Source organism: Poecilia formosa, unplaced genomic scaffold (assembly GCF_000485575.1).
Source record: "Poecilia formosa unplaced genomic scaffold, Poecilia_formosa-5.1.2 Scaffold275, whole genome shotgun sequence".
In the NCBI taxonomy this organism is placed as follows: domain Eukaryota; kingdom Metazoa; phylum Chordata; class Actinopteri; order Cyprinodontiformes; family Poeciliidae; genus Poecilia; species Poecilia formosa.
This window is the reverse complement of record NW_006800214.1, coordinates 320,354-347,022: the sequence shown is the minus strand read 5'-3', so window position 1 is coordinate 347,022 and position 26,669 is coordinate 320,354. Positions and strand designations below refer to the sequence as shown.

At 38.5% G+C, this 26,669-nt stretch overlaps 2 protein-coding genes across 6 annotated transcripts; both read left to right on the top strand.

Moving 5' to 3' along the window:
* The first annotated feature begins 7,787 nt into the window (after positions 1-7,787).
* Positions 7,788-11,743, top strand: LOC103151222 (phospholipid hydroperoxide glutathione peroxidase, mitochondrial-like). The gene is made up of 7 exons (XM_007571154.2): positions 7,788-7,888; positions 8,614-8,708; positions 9,923-10,067; positions 10,167-10,318; positions 10,939-10,963; positions 11,043-11,102; positions 11,258-11,743. The coding sequence occupies exons 1-7, from the start codon at positions 7,826-7,828 to the stop codon at positions 11,288-11,290; spliced, it is 573 nt and encodes a 190-aa protein (XP_007571216.2). The 5' UTR covers positions 7,788-7,825; the 3' UTR covers positions 11,291-11,743.
* A 935-nt stretch (positions 11,744-12,678) lies between these two features.
* Positions 12,679-26,110, top strand: LOC103151221 (phosphatidylinositol 4-phosphate 5-kinase type-1 gamma-like). 5 transcript variants are annotated; one of them, XM_007571149.2, is made up of 18 exons: positions 12,679-13,234; positions 16,449-16,477; positions 16,653-16,742; positions 16,839-16,969; positions 17,047-17,164; positions 18,697-18,849; positions 19,884-20,183; positions 20,352-20,560; positions 20,637-20,720; positions 21,497-21,545; positions 21,715-21,799; positions 21,903-22,076; positions 22,836-22,992; positions 23,099-23,167; positions 23,251-23,791; positions 24,314-24,388; positions 25,600-25,683; positions 25,802-26,110. In XM_007571149.2, exons 1-18 carry the CDS (start codon positions 13,141-13,143, stop codon positions 25,802-25,804), a joined length of 2,445 nt encoding a protein of 814 aa, XP_007571211.1. In that variant the 5' UTR covers positions 12,679-13,140; the 3' UTR covers positions 25,805-26,110. The 5 variants fall into 5 exon arrangements, with proteins under 5 accessions (XP_007571211.1, XP_016536762.1, XP_016536763.1 ...); XM_007571153.2 differs by lacking the exon at positions 12,679-13,234 and adding an exon at positions 14,917-16,138; XM_016681276.1 differs by lacking the exon at positions 16,449-16,477 and having other exon boundaries at positions 16,675-16,742.
* Positions 26,111-26,669: the final 559 nt, after the last annotated feature.

The following is a 26,669-nucleotide window of genomic DNA, read 5'->3' as shown; positions in this document are numbered from 1 at the left end:
AAAGCAGTGCTATGTTTCATTTCATAAAGATCAGAAGTTTACATATGTAATTAGTCACGAATGCCAATCCAATTAGGGACTTTCATGGGTTTTGAACTCCTCAGCAGTATTTATTTATTTTTTTTAATTTCTATTGACAAGTTGTGCCTTTTATCACATCCTTTTTGGAGCTATCAACAATCTTCTATTCAAAATTCTGGTTGGATAATTGACCACTATTCTCTTTTTTTTTAATCAGAATTGGAAATGATTACATTCTTATTAGGTATTGGAATCCATTTCAGAGGCTTAATGTTGGTCTGTTTTATCCATTACTAGCGTAATATGATGTGTTTCACATTATTTTCATGTGCTACCACCAGGCTCAACTTTAAGCAAGCTATTTTTTAAATTAGTTTTGAATATGATTTAAAGAATTCTTATTTTCTTTTCTTTACTTATCTGTATGAATTTTATTTTCCGAACGTAACCTTTGGATCAGAAAAAAAACCCCCTAAAATCAATTTATATTAAATGGAATATATATTTTTATGTATTATAAAAACACACACAAAAGTTTCATGTCATAATACTACTACTTCACCAGAAACGTAAAACAGCTCATACAAGCTTCTGACCTGTGTTGAGTATGGAAAATGCTTCTTAGCTTGTTTGCAAATAAATATTTGAAAAGTGAGGTGTGGATTTGCACTCCACCAACGTAGGAAATCTGGTTCTTCGGTTTCCCCGACCGATACTCTCTGAATGTGCAATGTTCAATGAGAAGAGACTTCTGACATCAATAAGTTGGACAAAGTTTTCTAACTAAGCCCATAGTACTCGGCCAATTTCAAACTTAAATAATCACTTAAAGCTGATGCGGTTGCAGCTGCTAAACCTGCAGATAAAGATCAGTGGCATGGATTTGAGAGCCATTGATGAAGGATAAAGTGAACTGGCAGCAAATTGCCTGTCAGAGTAACACCGAACCTTTTCAACACACGCAATACCTGCCCGGTCTTACTTGTGTCCCCTCAAGGAAGATGGAGGGGATAAGGAGGCTGATCTGGACTATTGAGATGCAGACATGGAAAACAGACCGTAGTATCTGTTGCCTTGCCAACCAGCCCCTCAGAGTGTGAGGGTTAAATATAAAAGATGCTCTGCCAATGCAAATATAGGTTGCCATCTGTTTTCATTACGTTGCCTTTGTCACGTTTTCCAAAACGGTAAAACTTTTCCACCGTAGCTGTTCAGATCAGCGGTTCCTTGCGACATGATCTTAATTAGATTTTTTTTTTTCTCTGTCATCCTAATATGTGTACTTGGATAGTAACTGCAAAATCATCACATGCCTGTAAAGTCACAGGAAACATATGTCAGCTCCTCCTGTTGCACATCTTTAAATGTCATCCCTGCAGCTGTTGTGGCTAAAATGTGTAACAAATCCATAGAAGTCATTTTGCTTTTCTTCTTGTCTAGTAAACAGCTGAATATTTAATTTGAAATCTTGGGGCTCAGCATTTCTTATCACATGCTTTTACACCATCCAGCCAGAAGATTGCCTGATTAAACCATTTGTCCTGGTGCAGAAAAGGAGACTGTTTTTTTTTTTTTTTTTATATATAACCAGTAGTTCATTCTTTTTAGTTTCCTATAATGCTATTAAGGTGATATCAGGTCTTTTGTTGTCCTTCCTCCAACAAAAAGCAGACTTCTGAAAAATTGCTAAAGTTTTGCGGTTAGCTTAATTTCTGTCCCTGACTATTAAATCTCCAGCGGAGTCATCTGAGATATAGCGAAGGCTTAGAAAACAGCAAACTTGTTGCTTAGGAACAGCGAGAAATAACCCTAACTTTTCTTGAAGCATCTGATCTGGTCTCCTATGGTGCTCATAGCTCTAAAGGTTTGTGTGCGTGCGTGCGTGTGTGGGGGTGTCTGTGTGTGTGTTGTGAGGTGGGGTGGAAGGTGGGGGGGCGTCGTAGTCAGGTTTAGCTGAGGTTGTTCCTAAGCAACTGTTTTTTTTTTCCCCCTTTTAATTTGAAACTTGTTTGTTTTGCTGTGTTTTCTGTTGTTTTCTATTCATTATCTGAGTATATGAGTTCCCATCATTAGTGCTTGGTTGACTGGTTCTGTAGAGCAAGAGCCAACTTCATTTTGAGAAAAAGAAGAAAAATTAACACCGATTGTTCTGCTCTACCTCAAAACCCGTCCTCTGTGATGTTGTTGTTGTTAATACCTTTTTTTTTTATTTTTTTGCTAATATACAGAGTGAAACATGGGGTTATTTTTCTTGTGCTTTAAAAATGTGTTTAAGCCGAGCACTAATTGCTTATCTTCAGTATAATTTTTTTTGCTCAGATGTACGCCTCGAGCACAGATGCCAACAGTGGGATTGAACTGAACATTTGACCTATAACAATTGTTGGCTGCTTGCCGATTCTGCCTCAGATGTGAGCAGTTCATTACATTGCAGCCTGAGCTGTGGTAAAGTAAACAACCGAACAGATGAACCCCTTTCTTCATCAGGCCCTTTAGCGATCAGAAGCCTGTTGGACAGCTGTTGCGATGCCTGTTTCATGTGCCACTTTGAAATGTCACCTTGTGACATCATTATTCACGGTGCTTTAATTAAACCTGCATGCATGCATGCAGTTGAAACCAGCATTACAGAAGGACTTTTTTTTTTTTCCAAAAGGTGGCATAAACTTTTTCACTAAGTTAACATTATTTGTTCTCACCAAAAACCAGAATAGTGAGGGAAATATTTTTCTAGCTAATATATTTGATCAAATAAATTAAGATTATTAAAACTGCCTTTAGACAGTTTTAAAAAGTCTGTATGTTGATGTCAGTGTTTTTATAGACTATGTTTGAACTATGTGTGTAATGCATGTGCAGAAGCCGCAGGTGCACTTTAACATTTCTCACAATAATAGATATAGTTGAAAGAGCAGCGTCATTAAACACACGAGTTAATAAAACCCCAATACTGTTAAGTGCATAAAAGTCTGCGCCAAACAGAAATAAAAAAAAAAAGAAGCTATATTTATGTTACACTGCGGTCGGACCAGCAGCTAATTGCAGCGTCTGACCCCTACACCTCTGCTCGTACTCACTTCTGCAGTGATTGTACTGATGTCTTTTTGCAGAGGAACCACTTTGATCTGTGTTTTAATTGGCTGCGTCTGAAGCTTTTAATCATAGTCTTCAGACTAAATGTTCAGGTAGAAACCCATGGTGGAGTCTGTGTTTGTTATACCCTAATTAAAATTTTCTTCCTAAGAAGTCATGATCATCCACATGCACTCTGCATGCACGGTAATATGCATACCATGGCAGCCTGCATGCACATTCCTTGTAACTATCTCATGCATCTCTTCATCAGTTTTGTCTGCATATGCTACACGAAAACTGGGCTTTTTATGATTTTTGTTTTTTTTTACCTATAAAAGCAGGTACAGTACATTCAAAACAAATTTAGATTACTCTGTATCTGGTAGCTGAAGTAGATATTATTGAAATGTATATTAATAGATCAGACAGTGCCTGACAAAAGCAGTCATTAAACTTGTTCACATCTTATTATGACTCAACAGCGATAATTAATATACTTTCGATGGGTTCAATAAACAAAAATAAGCGCGTAAATATGAGGTAAAGGCAAAGTGTTGGCAAATTTTTATTGTTTTTACAAAGCAAAATCTTAAATGTGTCAATTTGCATTCAGCCCCTACTACTCTCATACCTCTAAATGAGTCCATGTGTTTTGTGAAGGCCTCGGAGGTTTGCATTGTGAACGCTGAGTAGCACAGCAGACTGGTCGGAGACAAATACTTGTGAATACTTTTGTTTCATCCAATACATGTTTACATTTACAGCTGATTTCTTTGTGTGCATTTTGCCCCTATTACATTATCCAGTCTCAGTTGGGAATAGATCTAATAAAACAAAGGCAAAGTGCCTGCTTTAATGCCAGATTTAATTGCAGCTCTTGGCTGATGTCAAACTAGTGTAACCAGTATTTTTTTTTTTTTTTTAGCAAGGGAAAAAGGGAGTAAGTCGCTGCCTGGATCAATACGACAACAGCAACAACAAAACAGTGAAAAGAACTCTGTGTACAAATTTGGAATTCACTCAAACTGTAAGACTTCAAATTGTTTTATTTATGCTGACACTTTAGGGAGAACGATTGGTTTTGTATCTACAAAATGTCACTGCAGTCTTAAAATCTCATTCTTGAATTTCCAAACTCTTTTTCTTCTAGCTTTACTTTTGCTATAAACATAATTAATTTAAACGCGTTCGCCACCTTCTTCTTTAAAGCAGTGCTATCATGCCCTCTTTTGGAGGAGGTTGGTAACTGCAAATTTGATGATGACAAGAAAAATATTTTTCAGCCGCATAAAATTTTGCATGACGGTCTCAATTGGAAAATTAAAAGTAATTAAACCGTTTCATATACTTGATGTGTACTTGTAATTACTAGAGAGTTGGACTCTATTTAGTAATAAGATGACTTCTCAGTAAAATGGGTTGCATTGAATTTGATTTAGAATTGATGAAAATTCATACGGTTTTCAGATGTTGGTTTGAAACAGATTTGAAAGCCAAGCACGGATCATTTCCTTCTGCTTCACAATGACGCAGGACTTTTTTGTTGATCCCACGAAAAAGATCCCAACCAAATGTCAAAAAGATCACAAGGTATGAATATGAAAATCAATCTACAGGTTGTTTAATGGACTTACAACCTCTGTTGTTAGACGCTTAAACATTACAGAATTATGTTTGTAGACATTTATTCATTCTGCTGATATACCATCTTAAAGCCCAGCGTATATGTTTGTATTTCATACAAATACTTGTCTATTTTTGTCATCATTGGATATTTCTTTTGTTTTACATATTTCCCTTGATGTCTAAATGTTTGTGATATGTTCATAAAAATACAATATGCTTAACTGAAGTTAGCATAACAAGCATAATGTCCTCTGAGTGTTATTACTGAGCTGACTTTAATTCAGATTCTTCTTTTCAGTCACTCTGTTGTAGATTTCATGATATCCTTGAGAGCATTGTCATCAAAACAAAAAAAGGCAAGTCCAAACCATCTTTCCTCCCCTACTGCTGTCTTTGACAGCTATTGTGCAGAGTTTGTGTTGATGTGCTGTGTTTGGTTGTTAGAAAACATGAAGCTATTCTCTATGGCCAAGTCTCAGCTGTTTTTGTTATTTATTTATTTTTTTTTGTTATTCTGAATTTGAACATGAGCTGAATCTGGTCTGTTTAGCCAAACATGTAATGTTCAAATATATATATTTTTAATTTTTATTTTTTTGTGGGTGTGGGCTGATTGCACGGTTTGACCTTAGTGTACTTCTTTGGTGCATCCACTCACTCCTGGGCGTTTTCCAGTTTCAGGTTTTAGCTGAAGGTATGTGGAGAACATGACTGAACCTACCTGCTATTTACAGACTTGTTTTTTCAGTGGAAGTTGTGAGGGTACATTTCCCAAGCTTCTTCTTCATATCAACATCCACTGCTGTTTATGCAATGACTACTCGCCCGTTGTTGAACAGGAGGAGTATTTATGTTGTCATATTCCACATGATGTAGTACGGCTTGTTTACATGTTGAAACATGAAGTCCTCTATTTTTATGTCTGTCATTTTTCTTGGGAACCAGCAGCGGGTGATCAAACTACAACGACAAGAGAGTTTGTGAAATGTTTTCACTATTATTGTTTGGTTTGTGGTTATACAACTTTCTTGTGTAGAAGTAGTTATTTGGTTGTGCAACAACCCATTATGTCCTCTGTTTTCAATCCGTAATTTATGAATTGGGTTTTTTTATTTATTTGACCTTTAGCTCAGATATACTACTTTTAATTAGAATATAAATATAACATTTCAAACCTAACTATATTATTTCTGTACTACTTAAGATTTTACAGGTAAAATTGAAAACAAACAAGGTGACATCTGCTGTGTTGAAATTTTAGATATTTTGCTTAGTTGATAATGGCTTCAAAGTTACTTGGTATAATGAAAATTGGACATTAAAATTTGGTATTTTTTTTTCTTAATTTTCAGGTTATCTTTCTAAAATGGGGATAAGAAATGAGGCAGATTTGTTTGGAGCACACTGCAAATGTTATTAATTATTATGACACGAAGTCTTGACTGGTCATAAATATCACTTAAATGAGGGATTTAACATTAATGTAAATTGAGAAATTGTGGTCTTTAGCAGACTTGCGATTTGTGTTAATTGGATATACTTGGAATTGGGGTGGATTTAAATGGGATATTTTGGAAATAAGTCTGATATTTTTAATGGGTTTGAGGAGCATATTCTTCAAATTGATGTAAATTAAGATTCTTGGCTCAAGGTGGCTAATGAACTTTTGGTAGTATGTTCTTATCTGGAATAAATTGATTACACTGGGCATCTAACTTTGTGGGGAATATGAAATTCCCCACGAAGTGAAGGATGGGTTGATGGTATCCTATTTCTTGATTTTACAGCTCTGAGTTAGGTTTGTTTTTGTTTCCTTTTAACATAAGAAAGCATAGGGGGATATTACAAAGATAAAATATTACTGATAAAACTTTAAATCCAAAACATCTCATAGTTTATTTTGAATTCTAGATAGCTGATTTGGAAAACTTGTGAAACACCTCGAAATATTTTAATTTTTGAGCAAACTATCTCATAATTTGCTCAAATTATAAAATAATTTGCTCAAATTTTATAATAATTTGAGCAAATGGATTCCAAATTGGCTTCAAATTGATAATTTAATCATATCTTCAGGGGGAGAAGGAGAAAAGCCCTATTTCAGGTCAAATTATATGTGATAAATGGGCTACCAAATTTCATAAATAGATTGGAGTTAACTTTGGGGTTTGCCGGCACCAAGAGCCTGAAAGGAGTGTTTTACCATTGGTTTAACAAGTTGTAAATAAAATTTTATTGTTACATATTTTTATTGTAAAACTGATTTAAAATTTGTTCAAGTTTTTTCCTGTGCAAGTTTTAAGAAAAAGAGGGGGTTGCAATGAATGAACCTCTCAGGAAGCTGGTCATGTTTTAACCCCATTTTGCACAGAGGCTTTGACAGCAAAGTTGAATATTGTTACAAATAAAAAAAAGAAATATGTTTGAAATAACACTGACAGCAAAGAATACTCTTCTATAGTATAGAACTAAAAAAAAAAACAGTTACACAAAAGTGTTTCAATGTAAAGATGGTTTGTAGTTTGTTTTGTTGCAACCTGAAGTGTGAAATAAATTTCAGTGGAGTTTGAAAACAAAATACATGTATAGGTTTATGTCTGGTTGAACGATATGTATGCCCACTTTATATATATATTTTTGGTGGGGGTGAGGGGATTTTTGTGTAATCCATAGAGGGGCTCAGAAGAAAATCTTTGGGAACCACTGACTTAGGGAATATTAGCTTTCCCTCCCATTATCTTACACACTTGTCTTAAGTGTGTTTACTAACACATACAATGCACTTTTGATAAGGGCTCTATTACTAAAGCTTATGATCAACGTGAAGCAGCATTAAAAGTAAAATGCCATCACACTCAAAACAATCAAAAGTATATCTCTTTGAAATGTAATTTCACCTTTTCAGGGAATCTAGACTGTATGAAAGGAACAATTGTAATATACTATGAAAATATTTAATTTGCAGAATCCTGATTTTTATTTTTTTTAAAGCCATTTTAGTAATATGTTGGTTAGAGCCAGTGTTTGCAGTGATAACGTGGGCGGAGCTAAGAGAATTATTAATGGGAGGAGACTATGACGTCATGTGATAAGAGTGGCCATTATGTGGCTGAGACCGACAGTTTTGCTAGGTGTAGTGGGGAGCAGGGGTCTAGTCAGAGCTATGGTAAGTATACAATTCTGTATTAAGTACTTATCCTGAGTCTTTTACTTTCGGTACGAAGTGACACTATAACCTTTAACCGTTAGACCACATGTAGGTCACATTCAGGGCTTTTCTGTTTTTTGGTGCGGTGCAGCACTCAAATGAGTCCGATGTTGTTACGTTTGTTATCGTTAGCTTGAAGCTGCAGCAACGACAAAGCACGCTCTGTTATAAATTGGGCGTATTGCAAGTTCTGAGTTAGAATATTTTGGACATTCCTCCAGTATGAAATACGTTTTCCAGTGAGCCATTTCATTTAAGGTTTTCGTATTACGGCAGCGCGACTATGTTTCGTTGATTTGTAGAGAGCTTAAATATTCCGTTGTACCTGCTTTAATCCATAAAAACAAAGCTCTTCCGTTTGTGCCTAATCCTGTTATTTTCCTCTTTGTTATTAAATAAGATTACGAGCCACTGGAGATTTTCGGTTAAATCGCTTTTCTTCACCCCCTTCTCGGAAATGTCTTGCTCTGTACACATTTGTGGGATAGGGCGTGCGGATGATACAAATGGGCCATAGTGCGCACAAAATGAGAACTGGTGAACTCGCGAGAAAATATGATTCATCTTCTTACTTAATCTTGCCCTTTAGTCCATGCTAAAGGGCAGGAGTAAGATCCAACCCTTCTATTCGGTTATTGCATAATCATGTTCATTCACATGTGCAATATCTCTTAATATTTCAGTGTGCCCAGGTGGATAATTGGAAAACCGCCAAGTCTATCTACGAGTTCTCTGCCACAGACATCGACGGGAATGAGGTGTCTCTGGAAAAATACAGGTAAAATATATTTACTCCATTTGGAAGCTCGTCTGTACCTTTTAAGTTCCAATTTCTGAAGTAACTTGGACTGTATGCAGTCTATTTGGACATGTAAATTGATTTTTTTTTTTTTTTTTTTTTTTAAAGTGCATATGCACAAATCCACTTTTTGGTGGATTTTCGGAAAAACTTGTCCTCAGGTAAACTAAAACTTTTTTGGCAAAAAGTTTACCAATATACCATGTTGACACTAAAGGGGAATAAATTGGCAAACAAATTATAGTCTTTGTATGTACACTTTATCATACTTAAAATTTTTAAGCAATTTTATATTGCTTAAAAATGCTTCCCTTTATTTCAAAGTGAAATTTGAGAGTTGTTTTTAAGTTATATTGAGCTATAAATGTATATCAAAGTGTTAGCATTTCATCTCATACTATCCTACCTTCTTATGACCTATTTTTAAAAAAAGTGCACAGAGCAACATGACCCTGTTCCACAGTCTCACCTTGTTTAACTTAACTAGTTAAAATGCGACTCCTTCGATTTCCTTCATTTACATGGAAGAGAAATATGTCCGTCCTGAGATAATTTATTACTCAAATAAAACAATCGCTGCATGGAACCCACCCTTCACTGTTACTGATAGTTGGAGCTAAAGTTGCCAACCTGCAGGCATCATCGATTAAGTAACTAAGTGCTCACCAAACTTGCAGATACCGTAACTGATTAACCCGCTGATATCGGCTTGTTGTTTTACCCTGTAAAGCTTGTGAACGTGAGTAGACGGATAATTTCATGCATAATGAGCATATTTATTTGAACATCTAATAAATTTAGCCAGTATTTATTCTTTAGTTTTGCTCATGTCCATGTATGACTAAAACATACAAGCTAAAAATCAAAAGCAACATGAATAGTTATTGCTTGCCTGTTCTTTAATAACAGCAGTCCATATTATCTTAGTTTAAGATGATTGTGGAGCTACTGGATGACGTGTTTTTTACCCAGGGTTATCATATCGTGATGCTCCTACCAATGAATGTCCTTGTTTTAGTTGTGATGACTGTTTTCAAACTGCTTTTTTTCCCTATGTAGTTAAGGGGGAAAAAATAACTCTTTACTTTATTCAGGAACTGTGACTATTTGGGTTTGAAGCAGCCAGCAATGTCCAATTATACCTGCAGTGATGCATTTCCCAACACTTTTGCCTTTTCTTATTTTTCTGCCAGGGGCCACGTTTGCATCATTGTAAATGTGGCCTCCAAGTGAGGAAAGACGAAGGTAAACTACACTCAGCTTACGAAAATGCACGCTACGTACGCTGAGCAAGGTTTACGCATCCTGGGCTTCCCATGTAACCAGTTTGGAGGACAGGTAATGCATCATAAAACTGATGTTGGTGCCATTTTTCTAGATAGTTTTATGCTTTTTATATATATATATAATTTTTTTTTTATTTTCTTTGTAACTTAGGAACCGGGGACAGAAGCCGAGATTAAGGAGTTTGCTAAAGGTTACAATGCAGAGTTTGATCTCTTTAGTAAAATTGAGGTAAACGGTGACAATGCACACCCTCTTTGGAAATGGATGAAGGCACAGCCCAAAGGAAAGGGATTGCTTGGAAAGTAAGTCAGTTTTCTGCTTTTTTTGTTTGTTTTCTTTGTGGTCGCAGTCTAAAAGCAGGTTCAAGCCACTACTTTACCTGTGATTATGTCACTTTTTTCCTTTAACCTATTCTTCAAGGCAATGCATCTCTGCTAAATCGCTCTTGTAACAGACGATTGAATTACGCAAACCAGAGTTAAACAACCTCTGACGAGTTGTAGCTATTATAAATCATGTGTGTCCAAGTAACAGAAGGTCTTAAATATGATGTGAAACACAAAAGGGGGTTTTAATTTTAAATGTGTGCTGTATGAATGAATTCAGTTTTTATCAGAATACAAGGTATTAAAAGTTTCACATGGCCATTTTGCGTTGCCCCTCTTTCTGATCTAATGAACCATTACAACTACCACATTATCTCCATCTGCTTGACCCTGACATTTGAAATGTGAAAGTTTTTGCAGGGCCCTCCTACTTTTACCTCTGCTTTTAAAAGCTTTCTTTAAATTCAGAAGTAAACTGGCATTTTTGCAGTCATCCTAAAGCTATACTTTTAAAATACTATTTAAAAAAAAAAACACTCCCTATGCATAACTATTAAGGTTTGGTTGTAATTTATATGCATTTCTTCTACCAACAGTAACATCAAGTGGAACTTCACAAAGGTAAATTGGAAATAGCTTTTTTTTGTTCACAACTGTCTTCAAAAGTGTGTTAACTTTGACTTTTTCTTTTGCTCTGCAGTTCCTGATAAACAAGGATGGGGAGGTGGTGAAGAGATACGGTCCAACTGACGATCCAGAGGTAATCCATTGCAGCTGTGTTTACATATTTCTGTACACGGCATCATTCACATGATGCTGGAGCCCATGGTCTTGTACTTTGTCAAATCTCGACCCTCAAAACCTTAGAAGCAATAAACGCGTTTCTTTGAAACTCAAACTCGTTTCTCTGTGCAGGTGGTGGAAAAAGACCTGCCCAGATATATGTAGCACCTCTTTGCGTTCCTCTACTGCCTGACCTCTCACGTGAACTTCAGGGTATTTGCGCGTGTGTATCTGGACCAGTGACGGACCTGTCTGTAAACCCAACCTCGGGGTAGGCAGGGCCTGATGACCCCCAGCGTGCAACTTATTTCCAGAAACCGCTCACTGCAAACCTTGTAAAGACCACTTGAGAGGACAGTTGTTAGCCAATATAGAGGGTTTGCATCATGGATTTCACTATAAACAGCCATTCCTTTTTTTTTTCTTTTTAGTCCAAATACCATCCCAGTTTATTTGTTTGGTAATGAGTTTGCTTATAAGAACAAATGCCACAAATAACTTTGCTTTATGCAGAGCTAGTTTACCTTGCACTTGTCAAAAAGCTTATTATTGTAACATACACTGGTAACTTATGGAACAAAATGAAAAAAATAAAATAAAATGCTGTCTTGAACATTCTTTTGGTGTTATGTTAATTTATTTACATATATGTGAATTTTGTCTTGCAGCAGAAATTAAACAATTGCATCTGACAGGTTTTTTGTACAATACCAATCCTTAAAATCAAAAGTGTCTCAAATTATATTTGATAACATGTTAGATCTTTTTTTTTTTTTTTTTTTTGCCTATTCATAGGTTTTTCTAAATATTTCATTTGAGAAATAGACTTCTGGCATTCAGAATTTCCACTGACCAAACCATGCTTCCCATAGCTGTTCTCTGGATTCTGCTTTTAAACATGATCCATAGTTTTTGGAGGGATTTCAAATTGAATTTTATTTGTCTGAAAGATGTTTTTTTTTTTCTTTTCTTAAACTTTCCTATATTATGGGGGGGCTTCAAATGTAAGGGAGATTAACATAACTGTTTAATAGATCACCTTGTAAATATTCAAAAGTTTCAACAAACAAGTTTCTGCTACTGAAAAAAGAAACTCATTCAAGCTGCAGCACAAAGTTTTGAAAATAATGCAACTGTGCTTTCTGTTCAGTTTTGACTGAAACTTGATCTACAATGAAGAGATTATTTGCATAAACCAAAACATTTGTTTAAAGTTGGGGATGAAAGATGTGTAAACTGATTAGGAAAAAATTCCAACTGAAACTATAGCCAACAAATTTCTTGAAATTAAATTTTGAAACAAAGTTTCACCATTTAAAATGTAGTTTTTGCATCGTCATTTCTGGTCAAGTTGAAATATTTTTTTTAAATTTATCGAAATGTTTTTGTTTTTAACGTCTTGGTGAGCTGGGAGAAATTTCCGTTGGCTGCCGACATCTCTTGGGAAGATTTATATTCGCTCCATCTCTAAATAATAACCCGGAACGTGGTTTGCTGGAGTTTCAAATCAATGTCAATTTGAAGATTTGGAGCCTGATCTGTTTTGAAGCATTTACTACTTGTTCGCTGACAAATGGGCTACACTTGTAGTCAGAGGCTCGAAACATTTTAGGCCTCTGTTCGCCTCGGATGCAACCTCACTGCACAAACCTTTAGTTTTTATTCAAAACATTGTATTGCCTCCGAATGCGTAATGAAAAACGTGCAGTCGACTGCACATTTAGTTCATCCAGCCCGATGCAGCCGCTGCGTGAAGAGGATGACGCACAACAGCGGCGGAGATGATCAGCACCGCTGGCTCTGAGGGTGACGGCGTCGCCGTAAAAAACAAACAAACAAAAAACATCCAGCGACAAAAGCACATTGACCGGAGAGTGATGCCGTCGTCTGCAGCTGAACCGGGAAACGCAGAGTAAGATGAGATGTCCGGCCGTTTAGCGGCGAGTATCGCTGCACCTCATTCCGTCTGAGGCAGACAAGGGTTGCGCATCGTCACAAGGAGCCGTGTGCGGGACATGGACCCAGCGGCTGCGGGAATCGGGAGTGATGGAAGCCCGACAGAGGAAGCGGCCGCCGGATCCAGTCTGGAACTTGACTTTGGGGACACCGGTAGGTGTCGTAGCCTAAATGTGTTCAGTGCGATGTCAAAATCTCATAGGAGCATTTTAGCAGAGTTCTTTTATTTTTTGTTTGTTTTTTTGTTTTGTAGATGTGAAATAAGCAGCTTAAAGAAGTGCAACACTTTAAAAAGCATCATTCGATCAAATAAATGGCTTGACTTGATAGCTATATAGATGTATCTGCAGCAGCAGTTGTCAGTAGCTCCATGCACGCCGTGTCCTGTGTGTGCGTGTGTGTGTGTGTGTGTGTACACACGGCTGTTGTGAGGAAGAAGTCATAGATATTTGAATATGGAACCATTCTGCCGATGGAAACATCGATAAACTCTTATTAGAAACAGAAGCTGTTTATTTCTATGACACGCAACGTGTTCTGCTGCTGTCATTGCAATTCTTATCTCATATGTCAATCTGAAGGATGCCTTTACTGATTTAAGATTCTAACATAAATCATACTTGCGTTTCTTGCAGATGTGAATGTACAGACATACATTTATTGTTTCATCTGTGCCCATGATGCTTCAGTTGATAATTTGATAAAACACGTTAATAGTCACCTCCAGAGAACAAGGGAATCGAAATCCACCTATGTTCAGTGTTACATTACTGTCATAGCTACAGACCCGCCATTTTCTCAGCTGATAAGAGGCAGATTTAATCCTCTTAACTATGACACACACACGCACGCACACACACAGGCCCCCAAGACACACTTGAAAGCTCCCAAAATATGTTATTACTCTGTCATCATTTTGAGATGTCTCTATTTGTTTTTGTTTCAGTGCATAAACTTTGAAACTGAGAGTACAACTGGCGGGCCATCATGCTCAGCTGGAACGCTGTTTGTTGCTCACTGACACATTTATTCTGCTCTGACCCTAATCCCACCGAGAATGTTTGTGTGCATGTCCTACGCTCACTGTTCCAGCATTAATCTGCAGGTTACAGGTGTGGGCACTCTGGTGGGGGGGGGAGGGAGGGGAAAGACGCGCTTTGCGGCAAGGCTGCAGAAACCACGCAAATCCATCAAATGAAGGACTATGATTCGCCTCATTGGGTTTAAAGTCATAAAACTATTTTAGACTCTCAAATAGTTTTATGCAACTTGTCCAGCTTTGATTTCTAATTGTGTACGCAAAGTCGGTATATTAGTTGGAGTTTTCCTTTGAAATTTGAATTATTTAGTCATTTTAATGATCTTTTTATGTTTTGCCAACAAATCTGTTCATCTTAACAGTTGTTGTTAATCCTCTGCTATATATTGTCTGTTGCCACAACAGGATACATGGGGTCTAAGAGTACATGGTAATATCCTAGGCTAGGTTTGAGACGCTCCTGAAGAACTGAGTTTTGTTCAAGGAACGACCGAAGACCAGTTTTTCAGAGAATATCCGTATCCTGGCACTTACCATTTACTCCCCTCTATCTCTGCACTACATTTCTAGGCTGTCACTTCTAATTTCTCTGATAGAACCTGACTACTACCTTTTAATAGTCAGGTTATTGTTAGCTTTGATTTCGACTTTATTGTGAGTTACTCAGTTGTAAGTCACTTTGTTTAAAAGTGTCTGCCAAATGCATAAAAACACATGTTGGATCACTGTGAGATTTAGTAGATACTTTCCTGGTCAAAATTGTTTTTCACATAATAGAAACAGTGCATATGAGACAATGTTAATGAGGGTATTTCATTATTTAATTTAATTTTAATTTTTTTTTTTTTTTTCAAATTTAGGATATTTCCAAAGAATATCATAAAAATAGATTTGAGGTCACAGCATCATACTTTTTAGTAATCTCCCAAAGCCAGGATCCAACCAACAACGACATTGTTTGATTACCACTAACAAACCTTTTGAAGGTTTGGATTTTGGACTATTCTCTCACTCGAATATTATTTTCTCCAAACCATTGTACCTCCTCGGGAAAGTAAACATTCACCCGAGTCTTTTGGAGCCATAATCAGGTTACTTCCTGGATTCTCCTCTATTTATCTGCATCCATCTTCTTATCTGCCCGGCCTACCTGCCTCTAGCGTTTGCTGTGTTCCTTACATGGCTTACGGCAATTTAAAATGGGATTTATTGTTACCGTCTTTCATTGATACGCTTTGCAACAGTTCCTTCAAGACCAGATTTGAACCCGTTTAGGCCTATAGTTGCCCCATTGACAGATTCCTTGATCTGATTCAGACCACATAAATAAGTTGCATCTCAGTTAAACATTTTTTTTTTGCCAATATTTGATTTGTATAATGATATAATAAATGTATTTGCACTCGCTAACCCAAGCAAAAAAAAGTTATTTCTTTCATCGTATCATTTATTGCACATTGCCTCCAGTAGTGGCAGCACCATCTGCTACAGTCTCTACTGTGTTCATTTCTCACGGCTTAAAGATTCATCAACTCAGCTCCATTAGCAACCTTCATCTCCTCCTCCTTATAACCTCGCACACCATTAAAAAAAAAACAACACATAAAACATACAGTACTCTGATGTACAATGTGCTGTCTTTTTGACTAACTTCCTGTTCCTGTCTAATGGTCCCACATACACACAGGCAGCATCTAGATTGGTCCCTCTTGTCTGGTGGAAATTCTTTTTTTAATCCTTGATTGTGATTGGTTGCTGATGTGATCTGCAGCACCCAGCCAATGACTGCTCTCAGATTAGGCAGGAAGTCAATCCAATAGAGTTTTTACCTTGCCTGCACAAATCTACAAATCTTACTGATCCAGAAATAGAAAACAGAAGACGTCGAGGCTGAGAAGAGATTTTTTCTTTCGGCTTAATTTTTCTCTAGTTTTTCCTCTCACTCTCTCTCTTTTTTTTTTTTTTTGCCTGGATCTTCAAAAAACGTGCAACTTGTAAGGTGGTAAACTCTTCTCCTGGTGAGTTAAATCACCAATTCACCTGGAGCAAGGGTAACAAAAGATGTTAAGTTAGCCCTCTTTGAAGTTAAGGTATTCTTAAGAGTTTTTGTTGTATGTATCTGTCAGTGAATATCCCTTGTGGTGTGAAATGTTTGTCCAGCCTGGGAAGCCTCTTGTTCTGCTTTGTGCTTATTTAATTCGCCTGGATGATTTCCACCAACACCATAAGCTTGAATTTAGAGCTGCTGCACCTCGATAAATAACAAATAATATTTAATAATGCATTGATGTAGGCACCTCTTGATCCTTCTTTCCCCTGTGTCTACAGATTCAACCCAGAAGGCTCAAATAACAGAGGTGAGAGGCTACTTCACATGATACACCTGACCGTCTCATCTGTCCTCAGGGCTTATTCTAGCTCCTGTTTTACATTCTTTCATAATTCAACTCAACCTTTTGGGGGATTAGAAGTCGTTTGTGCTACCTTTTGTCACAATCACAGTGGCTTTGCTCACTCTGTGTTTGGTTTTAGATGCCTTCCCTGTTTGGAACAGAACCAAGTCGTGAGAAGAAGATCGGCCACAGGAGAGTAGATGCCCACGGAGAGACTACATATAAAAAAGTGAACTTTTATTTTGTTTGCTTAAAACCGTCTTGGCCCTCTTGCTTCTTTTCTTCGCTACTTTTCACCTTCGCTCTCTGTGCTCTCCTTCTTCAGACCACCTCTTCTGCCTTGAAAGGGGCAATCCAGCTGGGGATCGGATATACCGTTGGCAACCTCAGCTCCAAGCCTGAGAGAGATGTCCTCATGCAGGATTTCTACGTGGTGGAAAGCATCTTCTTCCCCAGGTGGGTGAAGATTGGCGTCACATTTATCGGTGCTTATTGTAATTTTTATTAATATTAAATTTACTGGTCCCTTACAGTGAAGGCAGCAACCTCACTCCAGCCCATCACTACCCAGACTTCAGGTTCAAAACCTACGCCCCCGTGGCCTTCCGCTACTTCAGGGAGCTGTTTGGGATCCGGCCAGATGACTACCTGGTGAGGTCTTTTCCATCCATAATCCATATTATACTCTGGCTTACATTTACATGTATTTGCTGCACAAAGTGATGTGAAGCAGTATTACAGTCCATTCTGGGATAATTCATACTCCTTATTTCATTTTTTTTTTAATGGAATAATCTAAACGTTCAACATAATTGATCAGGATTTTATGAGAAGGATTTTGAAATTTTTTTCTAAGTAAAAAAGGGTGCACTTTTATTCCAGCCTCTCTACTTAAATACATCCAAATTATGTAAATGGCCTAATTTAGTTTCAGCATAAATCCATTTGTTCTATGAAGGCTTTAGAGGTTTGTTAGTGAACAAACAGCAACACCAAAACCAGCTTGGATAATTAGACTGGATTTTAAAACAACATTCAAAGCTTTGAACACCTGCAATCTGCAATCAAATATCTGCAGATTGAAATAGTGCGACAAGTAGCTGTATATACCTACCAAGGTTATGCTTCTAAACTTACAGGCTGCATAAAGAGAGCATTAACAAGAACAGCAGCCATGACGTCAATGACAGCTCTGGAGGAGCTGCTAAGATGCACAGCTCAGGTGGGAACATCTGTTGGGAAAAACAGTTCAGGCTGCAGAAAGAAAAAGCTGAAGGGGACAAGTTCCAAGACTATGTATTGACGGAATACACTCGCACTGTATTTGTCATTCTGTTGAGGTAAATGGCCAAAAAATATATATATAAAAAAAAACCCTACTCATTAGTAGCACAAAAATATTAAGCTGCAAAAAAATAATAATAATAAAAAAGATTAAAAATCATAATATATTTTTTGTAGCAGATGGTTTACCTTTCAGAATCCACATTTGCATGCAAACTTGCCATGAAAACGAGCCTCATCGCTTGTGCCCTTATTGCACAAGCCTATGAGGATCATGCATGTCACGGCGCACCTGTGGCCCCACAGTGACAACAACACGTTTAAGCAGCTGGTCGGTGCCAGATGGGGATTAGAAGAGAAAAGCTTTCCTTTTTAAATTCCAAGTTGTGACAGCAGATGGCCCACATACTGTAATTTGTTTGTCTTCTTGTTGTTACTGTGCCCATTGAGCAGGAGTATCGTCTCATGTTTGAAATGTTTGAATTAATTTGGCAAACTACATGTGACATTACCCTGAGCTCAAGTCGCATTCTCGTTACCAAACAGTCCGTGTATAGTAAGAAATTCAGAGTAAATGCAGGTTGTTTTTCAGCATATATATATGTTTGCTAATGTGGTTTGACCATTCCAAACACAAAACCTCCCGCAAGCCCTGATTATGTTACATAAATGATTAGTAGTGTTTTATTTATTTACTAAGTTTTATTGAAGTACACTTATCATCACCTCCAACAAATTAATTGCCAGGCTTGTCATAAAATTCAATATGTATAAAAACAAAAAACAAAAAAAAAACAAATATTAGTCTGTGTCTGTATTATTACTTTCAGACGATGAGTCTGAGCAGCAGACTTGGCAGGCCCAATTTTAATCTGTTTGTCCTCCGTCTCTCCATCTAGTACTCGCTGTGTAACGAGCCGCTGATTGAGTTGAGCAATCCGGGAGCGAGCGGCTCCATTTTCTATGTGACCAGTGATGACGAGTTTATCATCAAAACCGTCCTGCACAAGGAGGCAGAGTTTCTGCAGAAATTACTCCCTGGATATTACATGGTAAGAAGATAGGATTTTTGAAAAAATGTATTCTTAGTAGGCCTTCCAATATTTAATTTGTATGATTCACATTAGGAACATTTTTTTTTTAACGTGAGAAAGAATATATCTGAGTAAATGCAAAAATGGGTTTTAACACTATTAATTAGTTTATTAAGGGGGAAAATAACTATATAACCTCCCCTACCCAGTTTATTTATAAATTAACTGATTAGCCACATTTTTTGATGGCTAATCATTTGGCAAAACATATTTTGATGATCCCCAAGACTTCTAGGAAAAAAAAAAATCATTGAGAGACAAAAGGTGAATTTTTCGGGAGGTGTGCGTCCTATTACATCCGCAGTAAAACTAATGCAGCATTTCAGAAAAAAAAAACAAAAAAAACATGACGGCTCCAGTTGAGCATGGTAGAGTGATAGTCAGGGGCTGCGTTACTGCCGCAGTACCTGGAAAACTTACCATGAAAATGGTAGATTTGGTGGGCATCTACCCCTTCATAAAGAACCAGACTGGTTTGCACACTTTGTCCTCTTAATACATGAATTCACCAACTGCATTTTGCTTTCACTCTGGTTATCTTTCTCTGACATTGATATTCGTCATCCAAGTGCGACAAGCAAGCAAAAACAGAAGACATCTTAACAAGGGAAATAGTTTTGCAAAGCACATAATTAAATCTACTAAATCTCTGAGAGCAGTAGGGATAGTGAGCTGTTTGTGTGCATGGCCTCTTACTCAAGAGGAGCGGTGCAACAGAATCTTCCAGTCATGTTTATCCTCTTTATCCACCGCTGATGCTGGCTCTCTGTCAGCTGTGACATCAGCAGGTGACTTTGGGATGGGTCAAAGCTCACAGGCATGCTCAGTTCTCGGCGAGGAGTTAAGTGCGCGCGCAGGCTTGTGGCGTGGCCCGATGAGGTCACGCTGTCTGGCAGGTGCGAGCCCCAATGGAGCATAAGCCCATTTACCACTAATATGCTTTGTTTCCTTTTTCCTTTTCCTCTGCCTTTGTCTTTCAACCCGTCGACCAGAACTTGAACCAGAATCCCCGCACTTTGCTGCCCAAGTTTTTTGGCCTTTACTGTGTCCAGTGTGGCGGCAAGAACATTCGAATAATTGTGATGAACAATATATTGCCACGCTCGGTTCGCATGCACCTCAAGTTCGACCTCAAGGGCTCAACGTACAAGAGGCAAGCCTCCAAGAAGGAAAGGGAGAAGTCCAAGCCCACGTTTAAAGACCTGGATTTTCTGAGTGACGTTCCCGAGGGCCTCACTTTGGATCAGGAAATGTACAGCGCTTTGGTCAAAACACTGCAACGGGACTGCCTGGTGAGAAAGATAGCAAAGAGGGGGAACACATTATGGGTTAATAGATAAAGTAAAAAAAATAAAAATAAAAGCAGGTGTTGCAACAAAGAACATTTTGTTTAAATCCCCTTGAAACATTTTCATTATGTTGTCAGAGAACATCTCAAAACACACTTCGTTTCTTTGTAGGTTCTGGAAAGTTTTAAGATCATGGATTACAGTTTGCTGCTTGGCGTTCACAACCAAACCCTAGCAGAGAAAGAAAACCAGTCCCAGGGCTCACCAGCAGGAGGCGGCGATGAGAAGAAGCCTGCAGGACAGAGGGCTCTCTATTCCACCGCTATGGAGTCCATACAGGGCGGGTCCACATGCAGGGACGCACTGGAGCATGATGACACGTATGTCCCTATTTCATAATATTGACCGTCGTCCTACAGCATTTAAACCTAATGGCAAATTATTTTTCTTATCTAGTATGGGAGGAATCCCAGCAATGGGAAGTAAAGGAGAGCGCCTCCTGCTGTTCATTGGGATTATTGACATTCTGCAGTCCTACAGGTAGAAAATGAGCTTATTTGTTGCATTTTAATTACCACTATGCTCAAGAAAGGAGACTAACAGGGGCAGTAACTGAGGCATGACATATTCAAAAAATGGAAGAAAGTAAAAAAATAAAAATAAAAGCTTATGAATAACTCTGAAAGCCTAAATAAAATTCAGTGTAACTTTGGGTGCTTTTAGAGAAAATGTATGAAAAGAAAGAGCATTATTAAGAGCTAGGAACACAGCAGACAGGTCAGAAATAAAGCTGCAAGAGGTTGAAAGAACCTGTTGACTGGACACCTAGTAGGTCTTTATGTGTGGCAGGACAAGCGTAGTCAAAGTCCAGATTTTCATCATGTTGAGAAATTGATGAAAGACCAGAAGTTTGATATTCATAGATTCTCTTTATCCAATCTGACTGAGTTATTTTGCAAAGAAGAATTAGCAAAATAATTGAGGCTCTAGATGTGCAAAGCTAGAAGAGACAAACCCCAAAGACTTTGCAGCTGTAACTGCAGCAACAGGAGGTTCTGTAACATCCAAACGCATGGCACATTTCTAGGATTTTATTTGTTAAAAAAAAAAAAAAAAATCCCAACTCGCAGCTGTGTATCATTCCGGTTGATATATGACAAAATGATATGACTGGTATAGGTTTGCAATTCACTTTAAATAGCAATGCGATGTTGCAAGAAGATGCCAGGGAACAAATGATGAGCCATTCTTTTAAATACACTTTAAAATACACGTCAATGAAGTCTGTAATTAAATGTAATTGTTTTGTCTGACAGGCTGATTAAAAAACTGGAACACTCCTGGAAGTCTCTCATCCACGATGGAGTAAGTTGCATTCATGTGGCTGCTTTTAATTTTCTTTATTTAAGTACACCAATCCACATTAAGCTGTCTATTTATGCAAGCTAATTAACTATGCTAAGTCTTTCCATTGTCATTGTTGTTGGAGGGCAAGACTTAATTATGAACACTGCTGTCTTCCGTTGCATCGCAGGACACGGTGTCGGTCCACAGACCCAGCTTCTATGCGGAGAGGTTCTTCAAGTTCTGCAGCACAGTTGTCTTCAGGAAAAGCTGCTGTGAGTTGAACATTTCACAGCATGTATTTTTCATTCTGATTACTGGTATGAACATCTAGCGTTCTGCACGAGGTTTCAAGGTAAATCACATTTTTCCTTCCAGCATTACGGCCATCTCCGTCTAAGAAAGGTCGAGGGGCCCTCTCGGGGTCCAAGTACAGTGCCGGAGGCGGATCGGCCGGACAGCGTCCCTCACTGACTGACGAAAGGCAGGAAAACCTGGAGAACTTGGAGAACCTCAGAGGAGCCCGTAGCTTCTCTATACAGGAAGAGAATGGTGCGCTATGCTGGAAGCAGTAATAGTAATAACACTAAAATGCCTTTTTCTTTTACTGCGTTTTAACTGCCTCAATACATTATGTCTCTTACTTTCATCCTCAATGGCTTACTCCTTTTTTTTTTGTTTAGCTGATATAAAGGGAGTCTCCAAAGATATAATTAGAGAGGAAGCAAGAAGCTGTAGAAACCAGGGAAACAGAAAATGAAGCTCCACTCAGAAGTTTCTCTGCAATTTATGTTGGGATCATTGTCCTGTCGGAACACCCGGTTGCATACAAGTTTTACCCATTTGAATCCCAAAGTTGATATATCCAGATGAAAGGAAATTGGATGTTTGGATGTCATTGTCCACTGTGAACCCATTTTAACATCAGCCTGAAATAAGAAGGTGCTGGTCAATCATAAAGGCTTTGATCGTGAATCGACACCCTGAAGCTCGATTTAAGCCAGATGGCTTCTGCAGAAAACTTTTATGGTCGGACAAGACAAAGATTGAGCTTTTTGGTCATAGTCACTAAAAGTAGGCGAGGCTGTCAAACTAGAAACCACTGCCCTAAATGTTCTGTTAGAACACAGTTGGCCCTCTTAAAACAAGATTTTGATTGAATTAAGCAGACTGACATTTCGCTTCCAATCAGAAGCGTGCAGCTGCGTGTGTAACTTTAATGGTCGGAATAAAAAACAAACAGAAATGTGAATAAATAACTTCTTTTGTCTCGCTCATATGCTATTAATGTTGTACTTTTGCTCCATTCAGGTAAAGAGCCACCCTGCACCCCTCCGTCATTTGAAGACGCAACGACAGCATCTATTGCAACCACGTTGTCATCTAACAACTCTTTACCGACCACCCCGTTTGATACTCCAGAACACATGCGCCCCAGAAGACAAATGCATTCACCAAACATTGTCAGGTCAGAGATATTGTCCGTGCATGCCAGCAGTTGTGTTATGATACGAGACCCACTCAACTGTAAATGTTCAATCGTACTTTCTATTTTCTTGTGTCAAAAAAAAAAGATCACAAAAAGAGCTGGTTGAGGTTCACGGCGAACGTCAGGACACTATAACCGTGGAAGTGGAGCTGAGGTACGAACCTCAGCAAAAGTGCTATCACTCACTCAGTTATGTTTGTTGTGCTTCATCTGTTTCGTTTGTGTTTTCTCAAACAGCAAGATCCCGCAGAGTACGGAGCTGACGCAGAGGGCAGAGACCCCGTCTTCCAGCCAACAATCGCTCAGTCATCAAACTTGCACAGCAGCTCCGTCCGCCCCCAGCTCTGCATGTCCGTCCTCTGCATATTCCTCCGCCACTCTTCCTCCTTCCTTTGCGTCATCCTCCTCTGCTCAATGTGCTGCCCAGTCATCCCCTACGCTTTCTTCGTCCATCCGTCCGTCCACCGAGCCGCTCACCTCTCCAGGAGCCGCTCGGTCTCTGATTCTCTCTTCTCCGGTCTCTGGCTCTAAAGCAAAATCTGTTCAGCTCACCGGTTTGTCTCCAAACGCCTCCACCCTCGCTCCTGCCTCGGCGTTCACCCCCATCCACCCGGCGTCCGCCAGCTCCTCCCAGCATTTCCCCTCCACGCCTCCCTCGTCAGCCCCTTCGAGCCCCCAGTTGCCTCAGGAAGAACCGCGAACTTCGCAAAAGCAGCTTTCGGTGTCCAGCAGCCACAGCTCCTTGGAAGCGGAGGTGCAGGTCTCTGACATTTACTTTGTAAGTTCCTACCCCAAATGTTTCTGTGTTCATGTCACATATAGACAGAGAACGGATCGGGAAGTAAAGCTAACCGAAATTAGCTGAAAGGTCACAATCATATAAGAGTGAGTTGAGACCAGGCAGTGAGGATAACTTGCTTTCTGTTTCTGTATGATCTACTGGATCCTCTGCAGTGGTCCAGTCAGGATAGCGTGGTAGAGTTGTGATGGTGAGAAGGTCTCTGTGTGCACGCTATGGGAGCTGCTCTTCCTGCTTTATTTCTAAAGCCTGATGCCTGAAAAAGGACCTGCTTTTAACTGATATCACCAAAAACAAAACAAAAAAAAACCTGCACAGCATGAAGTCCATCCATCGTTCTCCTTTTTTTCGTTCAGTTCTTTTCACTACATCTGGTTTTGATTTGATTGTTTGCCACATTCATTCTGCATGTTCTTCTTCTTTTTTTTTTTTTTTTCCTGTGTATTCTTGTGTAACCCATTTCACATCCCTCGTGTGCTCATCTGTGTGTCCAATCATCAGTATGCGGATGGAAGATACTGGGTGTATTCTCCAGTTCTTGGCCGTCGTAAACTTAACTCTAGTTCGAGTTACAACGTAAGTCGCTAGCTAGGTAGCTATAGTAGCCTGGGAGACGAGGGATTGCTGCTAGATTTGTCAGTGGGATTATTTAATGCAAAACAAAAACCAATTTTGATGGATTGTTTGTTTGCTGACGGCTGAAGAGAAATGAAATGCATGTGAAAACGGCTGCCTCTTTGTTTCCTACATCAGCAGTAAAATGTGGTCCATGTATATTCATGCAACAAATATCCAGTGAATGTGTAGTTGGTAATTTGTAGTTAGACTCATCTCTTAGTGACCCCTTGATATTTTTGTTTTGTAGCCCTGAAGCCAGAATGATTCCTTTCTTCTGCTTTTGTGAATTATCTGATTGATAAAGTTGCACTTTGTATTTCTTCATAGTCCATGGAATTAGTGGTATAAAATATTTAGAAAAAAATTATGTTACTTTTAAGAAGTTAGTTCAGGAACTTTTGAGTCAGATTCTGTTGAAAGTGAGTTATTTCCAGTAAATAATGCATTTACTGTTTTCATTTTGTGCTCATTTTGATTAGCCGGTTCAAGACCAAATCGGATCTTTACCTTTTTAAAACAAGTCCAGTCTCAAGACGTTTATGTTTGTTACTGTATGAATCTTTAAACTATCTTTGTGTTCGCTGTCCCACACATAACTTGATCATTATTCAGATAGAAAATGAATGTACTTTGAACGGAGAAGCAATTCCGATGAACAGTAAAGTAAACCAGTTTAAAAACAAAAAAAATGCTCTTGATTTTTTTTACATTTTTGACATTGGAGTTATTTTAGGACAACAAAAGGTCGCTTTGAGTGTTGCCCCTGTCAGACTGGCCTCCAGTTTCAGCCTCTGGGTTATTCTAAATGAAGATATGTGTCAATGATTGAATGTAGTGCGAAGCGCTCTGGGGGTCCTCTGAGCTTGGTAGAGCAGGAGACAGATACAGGCCGTTTTATCAGAACCTGACTTCAAAAATCCTGAACTGATCCTTTAGTACAACTTACTATTTATTCGTAAAGTAACTGAAACTAATTTGAGTTGACATATGAACGAACTAAAGCAAGAAAAATCACCAGTTTGACTCTACCTTACCAACATGCACGATGCAACTTTATTCCATTACATAAAGTTGGAATGTGTCTTCAAATTCGTTCTTCCCCGCCAATAACCCACCTATTTGTTTTTCTTTTTCTGCTGCCCCCTGCTGGTTACTTTGTATAACCACAGACTCAGGAGGACCAGAGCTGTGTTTTCTCTCCTTTCCACTGCAGCTCTGAGTCCAGAAGAGACTCAGATGTGGACAGTGAAACAGTAAGTCAACACCCCGGCCATGATTTATGGTCAACTCTAAAAATACCGAATGAATTGATTTATGCATTGACTTTCTCACTCCCGTATCTGATATTAATCATCTCTATTTCTCCTCCAGTAATTTCAGTCGGAGGCAGCGGCAGTGGGTGGAGCCAGAGGCTTTCTCCTCACACAAAAGCTGGGAGAGTTTAATGGTACAGGCAGCAGGACGCTGATGATTTACTACTGGCTGCTGAAGCTGCATGTAAGAGTCTGCTTTGCTTATGAGTAAATCTTATTACCTGGCATTCAGCTGAAGGAATGCAGCTTTGCATTATGCACTCGAACAAATGTACGGAGAGATTTACTGCTAATATAGTGGAAGACTACAACGTAGCCGCAATCAGGACAATTTGCTCATACAGATGTGGAGAAACGTATAAATCTTACGGTACAATCGGCTCAGTAGCACTGTGAGCAATTTTTGGTAATTGTGATAAAGCTCATGCTTATAACAGGATAATCACTGTCAAGATTCAAACGTCGATTTAACTCCCACGACATAAATATTGTGTCAATTAATTACAATTTAATTTCAGTGCAAACCCCACCATTGTTGTTGTTGTTGTTGTTGTTGTTATTATTATTATAATTATAATTATTATTCTTTTAAAAGCCAAAAGTTTGTGTATAAGTAACAGCTTGGCTGCAGAGGGAGCAGCCGAAGCAAGGTGAATCAAACATTCCTTTCCTCAGCTCTGCCTATGCAATATGTGTTATCGATTCCTCCTATTGACTCACTTGTAATTAGCCTGGACTTCGTTGTGCATTTGTTTTAACTAGAGGGGAGTCAGCCCTGTATAATTTGATTTTAGCACTTTAACTATGTCTTTGATTGATCTTAGCACACACACACACACACACTCAGACACAGTGTAAACCCTTTGCATACAGTGGTCCTCCAGTGGTGTGTGTAGTGGTTCAGTTAAAAAAAAACAGACAAACAG

Excerpts from the sequence above, each read along its gene's own strand:
- LOC103151221 (XM_007571149.2), top strand. The coding sequence starts at position 13,141 with ATGGACCCAGCGGCTGCGGGAATCGGGAGTGATGGAAGCCCGACAGAG. Across the intron at positions 16,743-16,838 it reads GAGAGACTACATATAAAAAA|ACCACCTCTTCTGCCTTGAA; the intron begins GTGAACTTTTAT and ends CTCCTTCTTCAG. Across the intron at positions 21,800-21,902 it reads TGTCTTCAGGAAAAGCTGCT|CATTACGGCCATCTCCGTCT; the intron begins GTGAGTTGAACA and ends TTTTCCTTCCAG.